General features: G+C 36.7%; 2 protein-coding genes across 4 annotated transcripts in view; both read right to left on the bottom strand.

The window, feature by feature from the left end:
* The window catches only part of zgc:66433 (DUF4592 domain-containing protein), a 69,728-nt gene extending 60,315 nt beyond the window's left edge, over nt 1–9,413 (bottom strand). For 2 of the 3 annotated variants that reach the window (XM_022683468.2, XM_022683467.2), the window contains exon 1: nt 366–726. Coding sequence is in view for 1 of the 3 variants with exons in the window: in XM_022683467.2 (XP_022539188.2) it covers nt 366–400 (35 nt within the window). In the remaining 2 variants the exon portion in view is untranslated. Of the gene's footprint in view, nt 1–365; nt 727–9,301 lie in introns of those variants that run through there. The other variant, XM_022683470.2, reaches the window with a different exon arrangement.
* Nucleotides 9,414–11,975: 2,562 nt separating this feature from the next.
* LOC103033097 (lysozyme g) lies at nt 11,976–16,399 on the bottom strand. Its single transcript, XM_022683465.2, has 5 exons — nt 16,326–16,399; nt 15,637–15,720; nt 14,125–14,321; nt 12,920–13,058; nt 11,976–12,484 (listed from the first exon to the last, which is right to left on the bottom strand). The coding sequence occupies exons 1-5, from the start codon at nt 16,327–16,329 to the stop codon at nt 12,351–12,353; spliced, it is 558 nt and encodes a 185-aa protein (XP_022539186.1). The 5' UTR covers nt 16,330–16,399; the 3' UTR covers nt 11,976–12,350.
* Nucleotides 16,400–17,757: the final 1,358 nt, after the last annotated feature.

Raw genomic sequence — 17,757 nt, 5'->3', positions numbered from 1 at the left:
AAAACTTACAAATCTTATGGATTGCTGCTTTAAACTGGTAGTAACAAATATTGCCAAAAGGATAAACTCCTACCAGACCATTCTTTTTAGAGTTGATATATTTGGCTTTGCAGAGAAGGTAAAAAAAAGTACATTAATACAATTTATTACTATATTTTGTGCCCACCCCCCTAAGAAATACTTCTAGTTTCAATTGTTAAACAACTGAATGAATCATGTCCACTTAAGACAATCCCTTTACTAGATCATTACAGAAACAACTCTTGAATGACCTCAAAACCACAGTATTCGCTAAGAGTAAACAACACAAGAGCCTTCTTAACTTTTCTTGGCCTTCATTTTTTAAGCAACAGGCACTGACTTACTTCTTTCCTCGCAAGCAGCTGTAGAATGCAGCCATGGTGTTACAAAATTCACTGACACTGAAGAGACAAGAGTTCCTTATCCTTTTAGGCCTATTGCATCCTTTGGGGGTAAAAAAAAAAAAAAAAATCCCTTGGAGGTCCAAAAAAAAAAAACAGCTAAATCCTCAAGCTGGATTAATAATCCCGCTTACATACACAGATACGAGCATAATCTAGGACAGATGTCAGCAAAAAGGGATGAGAGTCCACTTTGAGAAGAGCCTTCCTTCGCAAAAGAATGCAGTATCCTTGTAGGGGAAGGCAGAAGTAGTGAGACGAAGAAGGAGTGTGCTCCAGTAGGCTGCCTCCCAGACAGTGAGCATGCTCTCACTCTCTCTCTCTCTTTCCTGTATCTCACTCTGTCACTCTGTCTCTCTCTCTCTCTTGCTCTCTCTCACTCCACCCCCCTCCTCCCCCCCTCCGTCACCTAATCCCTCCAGCCCGCTGCTATTGTTTTAACCCAGCAGTTTACAGCCTATTCGGGAAGGCGGCTGTGTGATAATTAGGTGGGGGAGAGCCTGAGGAGACACCAGCGTGCTGGCTGAAGACACATTCTGTCCTGCCAAATAAGTGAAGGGGGGAAAAAAATAAAGAGCAGCACATGGATCATCTGCTCATCACAGCCTGGATCAATCGACAGCATTTCAGAGCTCACAAAATTAAAACAATACAGATAGATGCAGAGTTCCAAACTGTTACTTAATATGTGAGTTACAGCTAATGAGCACAGAGAGCCAGACCATCTATCTATAATATGGTTTACAAATGGTTGCGGACAGCCCCTACAATGAATGTATTTATCAGCAGCAGCTTGTCTAGTCCCTGTAGAAGTGGAGTACTACCAATAGAATATGATATATACACTGCCTGGCCACAAAAAAAAAATGTCACCACCAAAAAAAGGGTCACACTATTATTTTGTTGGACCGTCTTTAGCTTTGATTGCGGTACGCATTCACTGTGGCATTGTTTCGATGAGCTTCTGCAGTGTCACAAGATTTACTTCAATCCGGTATTGCAAGATCTTGCAGCATTGATGATGGTAGAGTCTGACCGCTGCACAGAACCTTCTCCAACACATCCCAAAGATTCTCAATGAGGTTAAGGTCTGGACTCTCTGTGGTAAACAATCCACTCTTTCACAATTCCAGCCTGACGAATCCTGGTACTGTCATCTTGGAATATGCCCGTTCCATCAGGGAAGAAATAATCCATCGATGGAATAACCTGGTCTACATTCAGTAGTCAGCTGACCTCATTCTTTGAGCAAATGCTGTTATATATGTATATAATAGAATATCTCTGGATCAGATAAACATGAATATACCACTAAGTAATGCCAGGTGCAGGCTAGGGGGTACAAAGATGATTAAGTAATTAATTATTCATATTATTCATTAATAATAAGTACTTGTCTGTCTTCTCTCTTGTCGTGTCGTGTCTGTCTATCGAGCACAAACTACACATATAGACAATAATGATTCAGTTTATTACAGCATTCAACACTCTAACAGTTAATATGCCATTGGTGTCATGCAAGAACTTTGTATCTATCTGATTATTTTTTTTTTTACTAATTAGTATCAGACACTTGTTCTGTACTATTTCAATGATGTATTGACCAACTTATACAAGTGTGGGTGTTTCCAAGCTGTCCACTGAGGTAAAACTTCAAGATCATGACATATTACTTTAGGCATATCAGTGTATATCTCACATGATGAAATACTGACAGTTGTAATTGTAATTATTTGTTGAGTATTTAAATGGTTCTTTATGGTTTCCTGGTTCTATGTAACACTGATGGCTTTAATACAGAGTCCTTAAACAACCACTTGTGTTTTTTATGTGTATAAAAAGCACACATGACTGTTTTCGTTCCCTTTTCCAGACGGAGCAGGATTTGGCAAATCTGGACCCGAATCTGACTCAGGAGGGGACCAGATCTTCTAGGCAGCTGTCCAAGTGCCCTATTTTCTTGGAAAAGAATATAATGGGCAGTGCACACAACCACAGAGTAAACGTCTCTGCTGATTACAAACTCTGTAACTCGTGGTTAAACTGAGTCACTGTTTTATGTGGTGTAGCATACTGGACGGGGTTTAGTAGATACAGGAACTCTTTAGATACATGATTTCTTCCCACCTTAAAATGTAAAAATACTCTTATTTTTAGTTTTTCACACATCATTTCCTACACTGAGAGAGCATACAACAAAAGACTGGCAATTGGAGACAATGCTTTCATCCTCACACATCTGGCCAGCAGAGTCTCAGGCATGGACGGGGTACCTGCTGAATTTCAATGAACTTTATGCGTTTATCCTACAACCAAGTTTTTAGGACACTCTGTGGAATGTCAGTCAGCTTCTCTCGTTGAGAAAAAAAAGTTGGTATTTCCTGAAACATGTCTACTTCAACATCCCCCCAACACCCCCCCCAGCACAGCCCCCGACGGCCCATATGTTCTGATTCAGGTATACATTTCTCGGGAAGTAGAACTGAGAAACGTAAACGAATAAAAGCCAAGCACACTCAGTCTTTACAATCCTGCCACAATGTTAATGTACACTGTTATAAATACACTCCTGAGGGTGCAATAAATGGTTCTTCGAGAGATGCCATAAAATACCCATTTTTGGTTTCATAGAGAAAGAACTGTATGTGTGAAGAATGTTTGGAGTTTTATTAGTATTTCTTCTACAGTATCACTTTAAGAAAATGCTGTGAAAAATATGTATCCCCTACAGATTTCTTTTGTTTTTGCTTTTTTTAATCGTACTTATATTAAAAAACACATTTTAATATCAGAGAAATATATCCTGAGTAAATATAAAAAGCAGTTTTAAATAATAATTTCATTTATTTAAGGGAAAAATCCATCCAAACCAACCTAGTCCTGTGTGAAAAAGTATTATTTCCCCCCTAAAAATAACTAGATTGTACCACCCTTGGCGGCAACAACTGCAATCATCAAACTTTCACAATGCCTCTCTATGGAGCCATTTTGGCCCACTCTATTTTACAGAATTGTTTTAACTCAGCCCCATTAGAGGGTTTTTGAGCATGAATGGCCAGTTTAAGATCATGCTACAGCATCTCAATCAGACTTTGACTAGGCCACTCCAAAACCTTTATTCTGTTTTTTTTAGCCATTCTGAGTTGGGCTTGCTGGTTTGTTTTTGGGTCATTGTCCTGCTGCAGAACCTAAGTACACCTGAGCTTGAGGTCACAAACTGATGGCCAGATATTGTCCCTCAAGACTTTCTGGAAGAAAGCAGAATTCATGGTTCCATCAATTACAGCAAACTGTCCAGGCCTTGAAGCTCCAGACCATCATACTACCACCACCATGTTTAACTTGATGATGATGTACTTGATGTACAATGTTCTTTTTCTAAGATGCTAGATGTAACAAGACACACACCTTCCAAAAGTTCCAATTACTTTTTCACATGGTTTGGGAAAGGACGGATTGGAGTCTTGTAATTTGCGATGAATTATAAATCACATCACTAAGCCTTTATCTCATATATGCTCGTCAGCCGCAACTTTAGAACCATCTGCCTAATTTTATTAAAGTCCTCCTTGTGAAGCCACAACAGATCTGTCCACTTAAATCATCTCTACAAGACATCTGAATGTGTTCTGTGATATCTGACAAAAAGACTATCATCAGTAGAAGAACCTCTAACAAGTCCTGTAAGCTGTAAAGTGGGGTCTCTGTGAATCGCAATAATAAACCTTTTAGGTGCCCATGACCTTGTTGTGGGTTCAATAACTTGACGAAGGGTCCGACCATTTAAAGTTACAGAGAAGGGTATCCAAATGCTGAGATGCTAAGGGGGATTGACTCCACACTAATGACTATGGATTTAGAATGGGATCTCAAAAAAAGCACCTCTGCTGTAGTGTTAGTGGGCAGAGTTAACAGCTCAATAGGTAGATTTATGTAAATGTGTTGGTTTCAAAGGTGAATTTAAATCAGGCTGCTTTTACAATACGAACTGTAGGAAATGGGGGCCTCAATGGGGGGGCTTTTAAATGGTGAGGAAAAGGGCAGAAGGTTCTTTCAAAGACAGTTTTTCACATGCACCTCTTTTTACTTAAGAAACCATTGATTGAACGTTCTATTAAAACGTCACTATCAGGAGCGAGGCCTGATAGAGGGTTCAAGATGAAGAGGATATTCCATTTCTACAATATTACCATGGCATTACAAGTCATTACCATCCAAAAATAAACAGTGCAGCAAGAGTGGTAATGATCATGATTATTGTCCATGTGGACATACAAGGGATTTTGGCTGGAAAAAATACGTACATTAAATACAGGAGGCCTTACAGGCATACCAAAGATCAGTGCAGAGTACTTTAGCTTCAACTTCATGGGACATGCCAAAAGTAATAGGGCACAATACAATCATCATTACATTTCTGGCATGTCTTAGAAGAACATCATTAGCAGCTAACACTAACACTAAAGGTCTTTCCTCGTCCCATTAAAGGACATTTTCCTAGTCCCATCTGAGGATTCATCCATAAGAGATTCCAGGACAATGACTCAAGTTCTAAATCCTTAGTTTTAGGCCACAACTATGAATGCTTCAGTTCAATGCTAGTTTGCGTAGGTTTTTGACACATTCTGCACAGTGTTTTATCAGATGGAAACAGCTTAATGTGACGTTTCTATTTGAAGGACAGGGTGTGATCATCTCCCACGGGACCAGGCGAGAGGCCCCCCTCCATTCAGCTTGACTGAATCCCTCAACGTTTCGACAGTTTTCACCAACTCCGGTTCCTTCGGTCAGCCCCTGCAGAGCATCGTTTTTCTTTTCCTCACAAAGCCTCTTGGAATTCCAGCCCACATCTGGAACACATCTTTGGGAGGCAGCTCCTCGAGCCCACATTCTAATTAAGGCCATGTACGTCGAACTGTAAATAACTGAGAAAAAAAATACGATACCCCAGAGCGCACAGAGCGGCCTGAGCTGTTAGAGACCGTCTAGCAACTTGATTAAACGAGCCATAACATTTCATAAAGCGTGCAGAGAAAGATACCGAGGTGAAGGGAACCCTTATGTGGTGGTTATCTTCTCACCAGGACATGAGAACAATCCCTTTTAAACCACTGGCCTCTGCAGCTGAGCGAAATCTCTGTGTGTATCTGTGCTAAGCCCTTCTTCTGCATAAAAAAAGGACCCTGCTGGTTTCGCACAGCTTGATCGATTGGCCCAACCCCCTTTCCCTCTGTCTACGGCCGTTTAACTTTACCTCCCCCTATTCTCCGGGCCCTTTAAAGCTCTGTGTGTGGTGAGTGGACGGGCGTTCCCTAAAGCACTCTCTGAAGACTTTAATGGGACGACAATAATTAAATAATTGCGCCTGGCTTTTTACAGTGTTTTCGCTCTCTTTGCAGGACCCTTTGGGCCTATTAAAAACAAATGGCCAAATGAAGTCAGTTTACAGGACAATAGGCTTTCCCAACCAAGCACAAGTCTATGTGTTTTTAATTAGCTCTAAATAAACTACAGGACAGATGGGACTGCATGCTATGAATATTATGTGGAACTCAAATAAACAAGAAAGATTGTGTTACACCTGACCTTACAACTTCTACTGTTCATGTGACTTACAACTAGTGCTGGGTGATAAATCTGCAGAATATGTTTGAAAAATAATAAACATTTTATTATCTATATAAATAAAAAAAACACCAAATAATGGTGTAAATCACATAAAATAGTAATTTTGCACTGTACATTCAGCTCCACAACTTGGATTTTCTACTTAACTGTAGGTACACAATCTACTGAGAGCTTCCACAAAAAATACATTAAATACCCTATTGCCCAAACTGTAAATGTATTGTCTGCCTGGTTAAAGAAAAAAACTCCACATAAACAAACAGAAAAGATGTAAAGGAGTGTCAGTGACTTGGTTAAAAATGCTCTCAGTCAGAAACGTTAAAACATACTTATGAAAAGGTATTACATGCAATGGTCATAAATACATTGTATCAAACCTCAAAAACAGTTAAGGACAGTTTTGAGATAAAAGTTTGACCTTAATATGACCTCAAATAAGGTTGGGAATCACAGTCTCTCTCACAATACGTTATTATCATAATACGTTGTCCACGATAAGGATGAAATCACAATACTGATATACAATTCTGCCATATATCACAAGACAATTATCTATGACACTTTACAGCATCTACATTACTGAAGAAAATAAAATACATCTAAATAATATACAAGTATTATGAATTTATTTGTGTCAGGTTCACAGAATTTCATAACCAATGTTTTTCATGGCAGGTTTACCCAATTCACTTGATTAGAAACCATGTGAAGTAATAAAGCAGTAACTAAAGTATGTCTAATTGTAGGGGTTAGAGTGCTCATGTTTCAATAAAAAAATGATATTTGAATATTTGGAAATTTGATACAACACAATATTTTGGTACATTGTCCACCCCTACTCTTAAATTATTATCAGGGTTAATTCAATATTTTCTTTCAATTACGATTAATGAACTATTATTTCAATAAACGACAACCATCCCAAACCCTAGGCTGCAGTCAAGGTACACTCCATTTCTCAGCCATTACATCATGGAACATTGTTCCAAAAGTGAAGGACCCTTCGTATTCAGCTGAGAAATGCTGCCTTCCTTGCCCTCAGTTTTTCCCCACAATTCTCTGCACAAGTACAACATGAAGGGGAACAAGCAGCACAACAAAAATTGGGTGAACAGAATAAAAAACAAAGCCTGTGGACCGGAATTGTTTTTATATATACAATTCCCTTTCACAGAAGTTTTTCTCCTCAATTGTAAGAGGTGGACTGTTACACTGTTTCATATGTGTGTCCAACAGACTTCTGAGGAGTCTTTATAGAACAGTGCTACTAAGGACCAGCCCTATCTCCAATGCAGCTTAGGCTTTGGGACGCAGTGTTTCAGTGTTGAAGACTGGGCGGAAACAAGTGATGTGGTACTATGTTTTTACAGGGATAGCACATAAACATACAAAGGGGAAAAATATTAATAGATTAAACACAATAATATTACACTGCCTGGCAAAAAAAAAAAAAGTCGCCACCTGGATTTAATTGAGCATATGATCTAGGGCTGCTGCAGTTGGTCAAGTCTAGGTTCAGCAACTGTATGACAATGTCAGGATTCATGGGGCTGGAATTGTGATAAAGTGGTTTAGGGAGCATGAGATCATTTCATCATTTTCATTTCATTTTCACACACGATTTGGCCACCACAGAGTCCAGACCTTAACCTCATTGAGAATGTTTGTGATGTGCTGGAGAAGGCTTTGTGCAGTGGTCAGACTCTACCATCTTCAATGCTGCTGCAAGATTTTGGTGAAAAATTAATGCAACACTGGATTGAAATAAATCTTGTGACATTGCAGAACCTTATTGAAACAATGCCAGTGTGTGACCTTTTTTTGGTGTTATATAATAAAAGACACTTGTCAGGAGACACTTGTAGGTTAATTAGAAGATTTGGATAGTAATTTAAAGGGTGATGTAGACACGGTTAATGTAGATAATAACTGGTTATTATCACTACCATTGTACAGAAACTGGCAGTCAGAAATCAGTACATGTCTCTAAAATAAATTTAAAATGACAAAAAATTAAAAATCCAAGATTAAGGAGAGAGCCTTTGGAAAATCAGTAGAATCCCCCTTTAGTACATACAATACAGTGTAAGACTGCATTTTCTGTCATTTTAGACAGTGAAATCAGACCAAAATCAAAACAACCCATATGTGTGTTACATTATCTTAACAGAGAGTGAAATCAGTGGAAGAATGACAATTTATACTGAATTCATGCAAATAAGCACATTTACAAACATCCACACAAAAAGCATTACAGTAAATGTTTTCATCAGATCTGACTTTACATTATCATAAATCACAGATTCAGTACAGGATTAACTCTTTCCATAGATAGTCTGCACTTTTTAAAAAAATATTTGCTTATTGATGTATTTTAAAATCAGTTTTTAATTTTTTTATGAAAAATACTGTATACCACATTTCACCTTATTTTTCTGTGCAGTTAAACAGTATTTTAAAGGATTTGTACCCAAAGAACAACTGAATTTTTTTGTTAAATTACAGAAAATGTTGCTAATATTTCTTACACAAAAATACTAACAATAATATGTTTTTTTTCAATAGATTAGTTAAAAGCACTAACAAAAGCTGTATACATATATATATATATATAAATGTTTTTTTTTACAGTGTAAGGACATATTAAAACTGTCATAATAAAAGAGAATAAAGGCTAAAAGCTAGTTAACCAAGCTTTGTGAGTCTGCAGTGGTGGAAGCAGACCTCTCTAAATACAGTGTTTAAGTTCATAAACCTATTTCCAGAGGTGCTGCTGATTGACGCTTTTAAAGACTTTAAAGATCCATATTAAAGTGTAAATCCTAACTGTTGTCACAATACGGCTTTTTATACAGAAACTCGTATCATTATTAGACCTGAAACTGACAGTTCTGTCATTAGTCTACAACTTTACTAAACTAACCTGGTTATATTAGAGGCATTTATCTCACTCAGCTGCTGAAAGCGGCACTGTGGGAAAAAGCGTAAACATGAAACTAACGACAGAAGTCCGGGGCTGCTCTTAAAACAACACAAAGTTCCTACAAACTGCGAGAATTCACGAGAACCACTGAGATGTTTCTCTTTACTCAACAACATCTCTTTCTCTCTCTCATCTGCTGCTGCCGCTGCTTTGTCCTGGAACAGCTCTGCTGTTCTTACTACTAATAACAACACTGCAGGAAAACAACGAGCCAGTTCAGTACAGACTGAAGAAGCTCAGATAACACAGTAACACAGAGCGTACTCACAGGATCAGTGAAGCAGCAGAGTTCGGTGGTTCTCCATCAAAGCGCGAAACACCCGTGATTTTCCTCTAATTATACGAGCTGTTCTCTCACTTCCACTGAGAGCTGAGCTGAGAGCTGAGAGCTACCCAGGCTGAGGCTGAGAGAGAGGCTGAGCAGCGCCCCCTGCCGGGGGAAGCCCGTCTCACACCACACTCACATTAACATCTGTCATCTGTAACATTTTACTGTATAAAAAGTACTTTTTTATAATTGCTTTATATTTTGGAAATTCTGCAGAAACGCCCACTTTATAAATTTATTTAATTTAATATATTCTTATTTTCTTAGTGCTGTCACATTTAATCACATTCAACATCACATTCATCATAAAAGTATTTAAAATTCAATTATATTTAATTGACTTAAACCCCCCTGCAATGAACATCAGCCAGTAACAGATGCTGTAATTCTCTATATCTTTAGACCAACTTTATATAGATTGATACACCTTTATTCACCTAAAAATGACAATAAACAGTTACAGATATACAGCTTTGAAAAAAAACAAAACATAAGAGACCATTTAAAATAAAAAAATTATAAGTTTCTTTGATTTAACCAAATAAAACATTTCTGGAATATAATCAAGAGGAAGTTAGATGATCACAAGCCATCAAACCAAGCTGAACTGCTTAAAATGTTTGCACCGGGAGTTAAAGCATAAAGTTATCCAAAAGCAGTGTGTAAGACTGGTGGAGGAGAACATGCCAAGATGCATGAAAACTGTGATTAAAAAACATTTTCAGTTATTCTACCACATATTGATTTCTGAACTCTTACACTTTATGAATATAAACTTGTTTTCTTTGGATTATTTGAGGTCTGAAAGCTCTGCATCTTTTTTCTTATTTCAGCTATTTCTCATTTTCTGCAAATAAATGCTCTAAATTACAATATTTTTATTTGGAATTTAGGAGAAATGTTGTCATTAGTTTATAGAATAAAACATGAATAATCATTTTATTCAAACATATACCTATAAATAGCAAAATCAGAGAAACTGATTCAGAAACTGAAGTGGTGTCTTATATTTTTCCAGAGCTGTAGGTCACACATACCTAAGGTTATTTTCAAAAGATTAAAGGCTACTGAAATATGTTTTATGAAGTAACTACACTCTAAATCTTTTTTAGTACCTAAAATATGTTGCTCTGTGATAATAGAATATACCAGCCCTGCTTAAAATGCTTAAAAATAAGATTCAAATAATGTAAAAAAATAAAATTAAAATATAATAATGTATGCTCTTTAATATTTTAGTATATTTTAATATAAGTTGCCATGAGACCTTTATTATGAAGCTCAAAATAGTGCTTTATATTGGCAAAGCTATCTAAATTCCAAGCTGTATTAAAATATCCTTTTTTTTCATTTTTGTTTGTGATGGAATGGATGAGAAAATATTAAGAAAATATGCTATTTTTAAACAAAATACAAAGTACTGAGAGATTTTAAGGGTCCATTAAATTTTAAAAGGGGCCATTAAAAAGGGATTCCCCAATTTTCTCCCCAATTATCCAACCCACTCATTAGGACTCCCCCATATCACTAGTGATGCCCCAACAGGAGGGTGAAGACTAGCACATGCCTCCTCCAATAAACGTAATGTCAGCCTATTTTTGAACTGCTGCTGCACAGACGCCTCGTGCTGCGGACATCATCCTTTGGAGTGATGTGGGGAGAGAGCGCCATCTACCCACCCAGAGAGAGCAAGGTCAACTGTGCTCTCTCAGGGCTCCGGTTGCTGATGGCAAGCTACATGAACAAGATTCGAACTGGCAATCTCCTGATTATAGTGGCAGCGCTTAGCCTGCCAAAATGCGGTTTTTAAACGAGGAGAAAAAAAATCCAAACCTACATGGCCCTGTGTGAAAAAGGTCATCCTAAACCTAATAACTGGTCGGGTCAACCTTTTTAAGGTCATGCCACAGCATCTCAATAAGATTCATGTCAGGACTTTGACAAGGCCACTCCAAAGGCCACTTTTTTTTTTCTTCTTCAGCCATTCAAAGGTGGACTTACTGTTGTGTTTTGGATCATTGTCCTGCTGCAGAACCCAAGTTCATTTTAGTTTGAGGTCACGAACAGACAGCCGGACATTTTTCTTCAGGACTTTTTGGTAGACAGCAGAGTTCATGGTTTCATTTAGTTCTCCAGGTCCTCATACTTCCACCATCATATTGCCTTAAATTGCCTTATTTTTTATCAGAAATGTTTTTTATCTTGGCACTCTGCCATGCAGGCCATTTTTGCCAAGTCACTTTTTTTATGGTGGAGTCATGAATGCTGACCTTAACTGAGGCAAGTGAGGCCTGCAGTTCTTTGGACGTTGTTATGTTCCTAAATTACTGAAAAAAACTTGTAAAAGCAATGTTAATGGCCCCTTAGTAAGTATTAATACATATTAAGAAATATTATTTTCTTAATATTTTATCATCAGACATTCTTTCCCCTACAAACAAAAAATAAACGGGAAGCAAATTTAAATAAAAACTGGAATAAAATAATTGACCCAGTATTAGGTAGGCTATGATAAATTCATTATGATGATTTGTTTACCATGTGAATAACTACTGATTCGTATAAAAAGGTAAAGACAATAAGATACAGAAATTACTGGTGCAAAGGTGAACAGTTGATTTCATGAGAACATTTTATTGATTTTGCAATACAAAGCTTGAGCATTTAAATCTAAAGGTTTGCCTAATTCATGAAAATGTCCCACATGAGCTGACATTAACTAATCATGCGATTATATTTTATTCCATAAATTGAATAACCATAGTTATAAATGAAATGTTCATTTAAAATGTTTATAGAACTATTAAACGATTAACCACAAATTATGTGGTTATATTGTACTGTATCAATTGTTGGGGGTTATTAAAGCATGAAGTGCAGTAAAGGTAGCAACCAAGATGCAGTGCCTATCTGAACATAGACAAATACACTTTTTATAATCCAAAATCCAGTAATCATTGTATCATTTCAGTAACCTCTCAGTAGCCTCTCAGTAGCCATGGCGTTTGAACCACTGGGCCCTGGCGACCACATCACTGGAGTAATCGTCCCCCGTGGTTCCAATGTCCATTCGCTCGTATGTGCGAACGTTATCTACACCAAAGTTGTAGGCAGCAATTCCTCCTAAATTACAAAACAACAAAACATGTATAAAGAAAATGCAATAGGTAAACTGGGATAACCAACAGTATATATATATATATATATATATATATATATATATATATATATATATATATATATATATATATATATATTATGTTCCACTCTTCCTTACAGAAATGTTTTAAGTCATCCACATTGGAGGGTTTGCACACACTTTTTCACAAAGGGCTAGATTGGTTTGGATAGTTTTTGTCCCTTAATAAATGAAATCATCATTTAAAAAGTGCTTTTAATATTTACCTAGGTTATATTTGTCTGATATTCTGAAAAAGGTAAGTATAACAAAAATGCAAAAACAAAAGAAATCCGGGGGCAAATACTTATGAAAGTGTACCTTGTGCCTGTTGCATAATATTGTATAAAAAGGCAATACACCTTATAAACTCAGAGTACCTTTAAACTGATGTTCTTTGGGCCAGCTGGGAAACTTTTTCTGAATATCTGTGATGGCTTTAATCAGAATCCCAGTGCCCTGTACGATGTGCTCCTCACTGTTCCAGGCCCCTCTTGGAGTGTGGTGTCGCTTGTCAACCTAAAGGAATAACATTGTTTGATATTAAAGAGATCACAACCCATACTATACATCTTGTGCAAAATTATCATAAATAAACACATCCAGAAATTTAAGACTAACTCTATCTAGCAGCAATCTATTTGTAATGGTTTACTTTTATACACATTGAAATAGAAAAGTACATGCTACAAAATGTCCTGCTCCCTCCGGGTGGGTAGATGGCGCTCTCTCCCCACATCACTAAAAAGTGATGTCTGCTTCACAATGCTGCATCAGCAGCAGCTCGAAAAGATCCAGTGGTTGATTTCAAATGTATCGGAGGAGGCATGTGCTAGTCTTGACCCTCCTAGTGTGTTGGTGCATTACTAGTGATAGGAGGAGTCCTAATGAGTGGGTTGTGTAATTGGCTGTGCAAAATTGGGGAGAAAATGGGAAAAAAAAATAATAATAATAATGAAAAAAATACCCGCTCACCCTTGAAAACAGAACAACATACATTTAAAAAATGCAGTTTTATGATGGTTTTTGTGTTGTTCACTATTAAGACCTACTTGAACAAAATTAATGTGGCATTTACAAGCTCCAGTGTTCTAGGTGCAAGCTTCTGAGGTGGACTTAATGGCTGCATAAGCACAACTCTTGTTACGGTTATATTTTCACTTAGAAAATCTGGTGCAATGCTTTATGCAACAGCCTAAATCAGGTTGGAACCAGCACTGTTACACAACAGAATGAGTAACGGATATCTCCAAACCTTTATAATTGCATCAGTGTCCTTAACTAAACGGTAAGGTGTTGCCTGTTGAGATATCTTTCCTCTTTCTCAATTATGATTCAAACAAATAGATTCTTCTTTCTACATCGCTGCATTGCCTTGACTTGCATTGCTAATGTTGTAATACAACATACCTTTTACTAAAGGTCTACTTAGCATGGATTACCGAAAGCACTACAGGTTCCCAACCTCACCTGCCCAAACAGATCCAGCGCATATCAACTCAGTAAGACCTTGTCCATCATTAGCTCTGCATGTGTGGTGAATTACTGGAGGAAACAATGGTGGGAACCACTGAGAGGAACTTACCTGCATGAGCCCAAAGCCATTCCCTTTGTCTCCCAGACCATTCACCAGAGCAGCTCCAGCCCTCGACTCTCTGGATATGATGGCTGCAATCACAGCCGGGTCCATCTGCTTTGCATGTCCAACCTTGGTGATGATGGACTTGTACTGGTCCATTTTCTTCAGGTCAGTTTCAGCCAGCTTGTTTGAGGCTTCCACCCCTTAAAAAAGGAATGTACATTGTTACTAAACTGTATACTCTATTTGAGATGTAACCCTTTTAGGACTACATTAGTTCTGATGAGATGCCTGAAGGTGCCTAGTTCATCTTTACAAACAATTATACGCAAGTACAAACAAGTTGGAAATGTCCAGCCATGCATTAATGTTTGCAAATGCACACGGGAACAAAGTAAACATGTTTTGGAAACATGTCCTGCGGTCTTATGAAATAAAAATTATACTGTTTGGCTATAATGACCATCGTTACATTTGGAGGAAAAAGGGAGAAGCTTGCAAGCCTGAGAATACCATCCCAACTGTGATACATGGGGGTGGGAGCATCATGTTGTGGGGTTGTTTTGCTGCAGGACGGACTGGTGCACTTCACAAAATAGTTGGTATCATGAGGAAGGAACATTATGTAGCAGTACTGAAGCAACATCTAAAGACATCAGCCAGGAAGTTACAGCTTTGGTGCAAACCTGGTTACAAAATCAATGTTTTTAAGTGGCCATCACAAAGCCCTGATCTCAATTCTATAAAAAAAAATTATGGGCAAAGCTGAAAAGGCAAGGTGGCCTAAAACATGGCTCAGTTACAGCAGTTCTGTCAAAAGGAACTATTGTGAAAAGCTTGTGGAAATATATACAAAACATTTGATCTAAGTCATACAGTTTGAGGGTGATGCTATCAAATACTAATGAAATTTATGTAAACTTTTCATTAAGTAGGCAGAAAGTAATAAAAATGCCCAAATTCTCTTGCAATTTTATTATTTTGGCATTTGGCAAATATAAATAAGTTAAGTAATCCTAATTGCCCTTTTGATTCTAGAAAAAAATAAATTTTGCAATTCTTAATAATGCTTTCGATTATAACGAGTAATAATTAACCTCTTTGTTATTTAAAGTGGGTCATTAAAAGAACAGTATGAGTGCAATTTGGACCAGAGACAGTCTTGTCTGTAGATTGTTGTTTGTTAGGAACAGTCTAATGACTTGTTTTTAATGCAGTTTAACTGGTTCAGTTCTTGAGTTTCACCCACAATAATTTTTTTATGTGGTGACACAACTGAAACACCCACAGTTGGCAATTCTAGACATTTGGTTTGATGTCTAATGTGAGAGTGTCAATGCAAACAAAACAAAATGCCTAAAGTATTTAATCTGCTAAAACTTAAAATATAAAAACAAATGTATCTTAAATGTAATATGTATTACTTTTGTGCAGCTAAATGGAATTTAGATTTTAGCTGTGTTTTGTTCAGCAATGAATATAAAAATGAATAAAAGAAAGTGAAAAGAATATATTTACCCTTTACTGTGAGCTTGTCTTGGCGAGCAGTTTTCTCTGATGCTCCAGTTGTTGGGACTTTTGTGATGTCTCCATAAGTGGCAGCTAGAAAATCACATTAGAAAAGATTATAAATGCTCACGCAAAGACGGCAGAACTCAGAAGTCAGTATAGTCAAAACACCCTAACCTAATTTGCTCAAACCAGCAGAAGAGGTTTCTCAGCACGGGTTAAAATGGGATAGGGACACTTTCCTTTCTTTCGCAATTTTCACAGGTTATTACTCATTTCTTGCAATAGTATATATTAATTGCATATGTTATTACTGCTTTTTGATTATAATTTTTTGGCATAATGTGAATCTGGCAGTTTTCCTTTATATTGCTTTGAAATGTTGGAATTAAAACTCTTTATATTTGATTTTGACATTGACAAGTTTTAATTCTTCTCCTGTAAAGTTTTAGGATTGTTTAGGGTTGTTGCTTGGCAGCACTAACATGTTAAATATACATTTAACATTTCACAATATATTTATATTATTTTTTTATTTAAAATGTTTGCACTTGCCAACATATTATATTAGATGATTTGTAAAAGCTAATTCTCTAAACTTGTGGCAAAGAGTGTAAAAAATGCAACTAAGCAAATATAATACTTATTGTATTGTCATTATAATATTGATATTACTCACCCATATTGATATTACTCACCCATGATAGCTCTGAGGACCGGTGTGTACAGAGTGAAGAGTGATGAGTTGGGAGTGATCACAGGACAGCAGGTCTGTCTTATTTATCCATAAAACACTTCCTCTAAATGAAGTAAGGAGGAGTCAATGACTCCAGCTGTTATGTAATGTTCTAATACCCATTTATACTGAGAACAGAGCTGTTACTGCAACACAACAAGAAAAAATGAAGCTAGAATGTAGATGATGCAAAAATAAATAAATATTGGATTGCATTCAGCCACAAGATTTTGGTAGCAACATCTCTTATTGTTCAGTAGACAATCTGGGTTTATTAAACTAGTTTATAAATAAACTAAAATAAAACAAGTTTATTTTAATAAAAGCAAGCCATTCACAATGCGGCGCAGTCATCATAGGTTTCTTCAATCTGTATTGTTTTGGCTGATGCAGTTCCTCCAAAGTTGCTTTCCGCATAGCCATATCGCACAAAGCCAAAAACAGCTGTAAATCTGGGTTTACGCTGATCCATGTTACTATCTATAAAGTCATGAATCTGAGTAAGTGAATACGACTTAGAACTAGAGCGCAGTGCTACTGAAGCCTGAGAATCAGCCAAATCATTTCTATCCATTGGCATAGGAACTGGGGGGATGTCCAACCCAATATCAGACATAGGTGGATTTGTCCCCCCCAAAAATGATACAGCAGAAAAAGCAGAAATTGTTTTAAAACAAACTTTTGAAAGCGCGCCAAAATCTGCACCCCCTGCAATAAAAAGCACACTCTCAGAAGGGCGTTTCTAATTACAGTTAGATAAAGCAATGATCTCCCCTTTTATCAAGAAGACTTAGGTGCAATCTCCTGAGAGGGGGTGCTTTATCTGGCGGGGGTGCAGATTTCGACACAACACCAATGTCACTCTCCATGCCGCGCACCCCCGGATCGAGATTTCATGATAAAATTATAAAATTCACCAGAGATCAGATGTACACCTATAGTTACTTACACAAGATAGCTAATTACCCTGGTGAAAAAAATATATACTTAATTATACTTAAAACATATTGAGAAATGTCTAAGTATGCTGTAAATATACTAACAGAGTCATTTACTTACTTAAAATATATTATAAGTACACTAATATTATGCTTTCATCAAATGTTTGAAAGTAAACTTTGATCATACTTTTTAAAAAGTAAAATATAGTGTATTTAAAAAGAAATGGACTACTATGAAGCACACTTTTAGTTGTAATTCAACACTTCTAAAATACTTTCCAAAGTAAAGTAATCATTTCCAAATATACTTTTGTACATTTTTTGCAAAGTGTGTTAACTTAAAATACAATGTATTAGCTAACTTTTTAGGAAGTAAAATAAAATTATTATATTTATAAAATTTTAAATTAATTTGTAACACTCTAAAAATTGTAGCACAGTATATTAAAATTT

This window comes from Astyanax mexicanus, chromosome 10 (assembly GCF_023375975.1).
Source record: "Astyanax mexicanus isolate ESR-SI-001 chromosome 10, AstMex3_surface, whole genome shotgun sequence".
NCBI lineage: Eukaryota > Metazoa > Chordata > Actinopteri > Characiformes > Acestrorhamphidae > Astyanax > Astyanax mexicanus.
The sequence above is the reverse complement of the archived record's forward strand: the minus strand, read 5'-3'. Positions and strand labels throughout refer to the sequence as shown.